The 5636-nt window shown below is 41.7% G+C and overlaps 1 protein-coding gene across 1 annotated transcript in view; it reads left to right on the plus strand.

The window, feature by feature from the left end:
- Window positions 1-4295: 4295 nt before the first annotated feature.
- Window positions 4296-5636, plus strand: part of LOC139407999 (zinc finger protein 180-like) — a 4833-nt gene continuing 3492 nt past the window's right edge. The window contains exon 1 of the mRNA XM_071151844.1: window positions 4296-4386. Coding sequence (XP_071007945.1) covers window positions 4296-4386 — 91 coding nt within the window. The remainder of the gene's footprint in view (window positions 4387-5636) is intronic.

Here is a 5636-nt window from a genome sequence, read left to right on the forward strand (position 1 = left end):
CAACAAGTGGGACACAATCATGAAGTGGAACAACATTTATTGGATATTTCAAACTTTTTTAACAAATCAAAAACTGAAAAATTGGGCGTGCAAAATTATTCAGCCCCTTTACTTTCAGTGCAGCAAACTCTCTCCAGAAGTTCAGTGAGGATCTCTGAATGATCCAATGTTGACCTAAATGACTAATGATGATAAATACAATCCACCTGTGTGTAATCAAGTCTCTGTATAAATGCACCTGCACTGTGATAGTCTCAGAGGTCCGTTAAAAGCGCAGAGAGCATCATGAAGAACAAGGAACACACCAGGCAGGTCCGAGATACTGTTGTGAAGAAGTTTAAAGCCGGATTTGGATACAAAAAGATTTCCCAAGCTTTAAACATCCCAAGGAGCACTGTGCAAGCGATAATATTGAAATGGAAGGAGTATCAGACCACTGCAAATCTACCAAGACCTGGCCGTCCCTCTAAACTTTCAGCTCATACAAGGAGAAGACTGATCAGAGATGCAGCCAAGAGGCCCATGATCACTCTGGATGAACTGCAGAGATCTACAGCTGAGGTGGGAGACTCTGTCCATAGGACAACAATCAGTCGTATATTGCACAAATCTGGCCTTTATGGAAGAGTGGCAAGAAGAAAGACATTTCTTAAAGATATCCATAAAAAGTGTTGTTTAAAGTTTGCCACAAGCCACCTGGGAGACACACCAAACATGTGGAAGAAGGTGCTCTGGTCAGATGAAACCAAAATTGAACTTTTTGGCAACAATGCAAAACGTTATGTTTGGCGTAAAAGCAACACGCCATCCCCACTGTCAAACATGGTGCTGGCAGCATCATGGTTTGAGCCTGCTTTTCTTTAGCAGGGACAGGGAAGATGGTTAAAATTGATGGGAAGATGGATGGAGCCAAATACAGGACCATTCTGGAAGAAAACCTGATGGAGTCTGCAAAACACCTGAGACTGGGACGGAGATTTGTCTTCCAACAAGACAATGATCCAAAACATAAAGCAAAATCTACAATGGAATGGTTAAAAAATAAACATATCCAGGTGTTAGAATGGCCAAGTCAAAGTCGAGACCTGAATCCAATCGAGAATCTGTGGAAAGAACTGAAAACTGCTGTTCACAAATGCTCTCCATCCAACCTCAGAGCTCGAGCTGTTTTGCAAGGAGGAATGGGAAAAAATTTCAGTCTCTCGATGTGCAGAACTGATAGAGACATACCCCAAGCGACTTACAGCTGTAATCGCAGCAAAAGGTGGCGCTACAAAGTATTAACTTAAGGGGGCTGAATAATTTTGCACGCCCAATTTTTCAGTTTTTGATTTGTTAAAAAAGTTTGAAATATCCAATAAATGTCGTTCCACTTCATGATTGTGTCCCACTTGTTGTTGATTCTTCACAAAAAAATACAGTTTTATATCTTTATGTTTGAAGCCTGAAATGTGGCAAAAGGTCGCAAAGTTCAAGGGGGCCGAATACTTTCGCAAGGCACTGTAAATCTCTTTATTATACCTGTTGATACAGGGCTCATATGTGAAACTATTCTAACTGAACATTTTCTTTCACAGTGACACTGACCTCGAATGGGAGCCCCCAGTGCCAAGGTGTCCATCCCCCTCCTGCCACAAGTGGTGTTCATCTGCCCAAATGTATTTCTGCAGGCATGGATGTGCCTCAGGGCCAAAAGGGCACAGCATGGAGGCGTCGCTGTGTTCTTTGCAAAATGAAGTCCCCCATCACCTGCACCACATGCTTGGTGACCCTCTGCTTTACAGCAGAAAGAGACTGCTATGGTACCTGGCATCAGCAGCACAATATTGTGTAGAGGACTGAGGTTCTTCCAAATATTGAAAGTATTATTTTGTAAATGTATATATTTTTTTTTCATGTTTTTTCTCCATGTTTTGGGATGTGTGTTAGAAAACCATTTTTGTATTTTGTAAATAGTTATTCCATTCAAAATGTATAACTTCACCAATTTGGCCACTTGGGTACATTTGGGCTACTTGTGTGGGACACCTGGGTGACACTCATTTTGGAAGTTATCATTCTTAAACTTTGCATAAGTACTGTTGCCCTCTTATGTTTTTCACTGAAATTGTCCCCATCATCCTATCTGAATGCTTGTTTTGTCTTGTTCATTTTAAAGATGATGATACAACAATAAAAATGAAAAAACGTATGTTTTTTTCCTTGTATTATCTAAACCAGATCTATTGTGTTATATTCTCCTACATTCAATTCACATTTACACAAACTTCAGAGTGTTTTCTTTCAAATGAAACCAAGAATATGCATATCCTTGGTCCTGGGCCTGAACTGCAGGCAGTTAGATTTGGGTATGTCTTCAGGCGGAAATTGAAAAAAATAGGGGGTTAGCTGTAAGAGGTTTAATGTGAGTTTCCTTGAGTAGCACTCCTGATCTTACGCTGTAATATTCAGAAAACATTGTGAAAAACTAAAATCTTCACTCACCATTTTTGCTCCAGGCAGATATTACTCATCCATAACTAGCGGTTTCCTCGTTAGCAGGGAGGAGTTTCCGCAACCAGATATGCTTCATCCATATCTAGCGGTTTCCTCATTAGCAGGGAGGAGTTTCTGCAACCAGATGTACAGTCGTGGTCAAAAGTTTTGAGAATGACAGAAATATTAATTTTCACAATGTCTGCTGCCCCGGTTTGTATGATGGCAATTTGCATATACTCCAGAATGTTATGAAGAGTGATCAGATGAATTGCAATTAATTGCAAAGTCCCTATTTGCCATGCAAATGAACTGAATACCCCAAAACATTTCCACTGCATTTCAGCCCTGCCACAAAAGGACCAGCTGACATCATGTCAGTGATTCTCTCGTTACACAGGTGTGAGTGTTGACGAGGACAAGGCTGGAGATCACTCTGTCATGCTGATTGAGTTTGAATAACAGACTGGAAGCTTCAAAATGAGGGTGGTGCTTGGAATCATTGTTCTTCCGCTGTCATCCATTGGATACCTGCAAGGAAACGCGTGCCCCCAAAAAGGGCTTCACAGGCAAGGATATTGTTGCCAGTAAGATTGCTCCTCAATCTACCATTTATCGGACAATCAAGAACTTCAAGGAGAGCTGTACAATTGTTGTGAAGAAGGCTTCAGGGCATCCAAGAAAGTCCAGCAAGCGCCAGGACCATCTCGTAAAGTTTGTTCAGCTGCGGGATCGGGGCACCACCAGTACAGAGCTTGCTCAGGAATGGCAGCAGGCAGGTGTGAGTGCATCTGCACGCACAGTGAGGTGAAGACTTTTGGAGGATGGCCTGGTTTCAAGAAGGGCAGCAAAGAAACCACTTCTCTCCAGGAAAAACATCAGGGACAGACTGATATTCTGCAAACGGTACAGGGATTGGACTGCTGAGGACCGGGGTAAAGTCATTTTTTCTGATGAATCCCCTTTCCGATTGTTTGAGGCATCCGTAAAAAAGCTTGTCCAGAGAAGACTAGGTGAGCGCAACCATCAGTCCTGTGTCATGCCAACAGTAAAGCATCCTGAGATCATTCATGTGTGGGGCTGCTTCTCAGCCAAGGGAGTGGGCTCACTCACAATTTTGCCTAAGAACTGTTATGGGATTTTTTATGAATAATGACTAAATGAGGTATACGGCACTATAACTGGCAAGAATTCTACCCTGTATTTCTTGTAGTGTTAAATAATGTTTGTTCATTAGGAAGGGGTTATATGGCATGTACCTAGGAAGAAAGGAATGTATGTAGGGGTAGAAAACTGGTGGTTATAAACTGTGGTGAGACTCATGAGAAAATCCCTATGTTGGTGTGTATGTATGTGTGTAGGTTAGGATTGTATAAAAGGAATGCATTTGTGTAAACTGGAGAGCTCTCGCAAATAAATCGGGATCTGATCAATTGTGAGCTGGGAATTCTGTCTGTTTTATTTAAGACCACAACTTTACAGCCTCTGGGTATCAGACAGATAAAGATAATTGGAATTTATGAACATTGATTACAAAATTACTTAACGGAACACAGCCATGAATAAAGAATGGTACCAACACACCCTCAACTTCTCCCAACCATCCAGGAACAGTTTGGTAACGAATAATGCCTTTTCCAGCATGATGGAGCACCTTGCCATGAGTCAAAAGTAATAACTAAGTAGCTCAGGGGAAAAAAAACATCGATATTTTGTCCAGGAAACTCCCCAGACCTTAATCCCATTGAGAACTTGTGGTCAATCCTCAAGAGGCGGGTGAACAAAAACACACAAAATCTGACAAACTCCAAGCATTGATTATGCAAGAATTGGCTGCCGCCAGTAAGGATGTGGCCCAGAAGTTAATTGACAGCATGCCAGGGCGGATTGCAGAGGTCTTGAAAAAGGAAGGTCAACACTGCAAATATTGACTCTTTCCATCAATTTCATGTAACTGTCAATAAAAGCCTTTGACACTTATGAAATGCTTGTAATTATACTTCAGTATTCCATAGTAACATCTGACAAAGATATCTAAAGACACCGAAGCATCAAACTTTGTGGAAATTAATATTTGTGTCATTCTCAAAACTTTTGGCCAGGACTGTACTACATCCATAACTAGCGGTTTACTCATTAGCAGGGAGGAGTTTCTGCAACCAGATATACTAGATCCATAACTAGCGCATTTCCTCAATAGCAGGGAGGAGTTTCTGCAACGAGATGTACTGAATCAATAGCTAGCGGTTTCCTCATTAGCAGGGAGGAGTTTCTGCAACCAGATATACTGCATCCATAGCTAGCGGTTTCCTCATTAGCAGGGAGGATTTTATACAGCCAGATACACTACATCCATAGCTAGCGGTTTCCTCGTTAGCAGAGAGTTTCTGCAACCAGATACATTACATCCAAAGCTAGCGGTTTCCTCATTAGCAAGGAGGAGTTTCTACAACCAGATATACTACATCCATTATTAGAGGTTTCCTCATTAGCAAGGAGGAGTGTCTACAACCAGATAAACTATATCCATAACTAGCGGTTTCCTTGTTAGCAGGGAGGAGTTTCTGCAACCAGATACACTACATCCATAACTAGCGGTTTCCTCATTAGCAAGGAGGAGTTTCTACAACCAGATATATTAAATCCATTAATAGAGGTTTCCTCATTAGCAAGGAGGAGTGTCTAAACCAGATAAACGATATCCATAACTAGTGGTTTCCTCATTAGCAGGGAGGAGTTTCTGCAACCAGATATACCTCATCCATAACTAGCGGTTTCCTTTTTAGCATGGAGAAGTTTCTGCAACCAAATACACTACATCCAGAGCTAGCGGTTTCCTCGTTAGCAGGGAGGAGTTTCTAAAACCAGATTTACACCATCCGTCGCTAGCGGTTTACTCGTTAGCAGGGAGGAGTTTCTGCAACCAGATACACCACATCCATAACTAGCGGTTTCCTCATTAGCACAGAGGAGTTTCTGCAGCCAGATACACAACATAGATAACTAGCGGTTTCCTCGTTATCAGTGAGGAGTTTCTAAAACCAGATATACTACATCCATCACTAGCGGTTTCCTGGTTAAAAGCGAGGAGTTTCTGCTACCAGATATACCTCATCCATAACTAGCGGTTTCCTTGTTAGCATGGAGAAGTTTCTGCAACC

The sequence above is a fragment of the Oncorhynchus clarkii genome, chromosome 4 (genome assembly GCF_045791955.1).
Source record: "Oncorhynchus clarkii lewisi isolate Uvic-CL-2024 chromosome 4, UVic_Ocla_1.0, whole genome shotgun sequence".
NCBI lineage: Eukaryota > Metazoa > Chordata > Actinopteri > Salmoniformes > Salmonidae > Oncorhynchus > Oncorhynchus clarkii.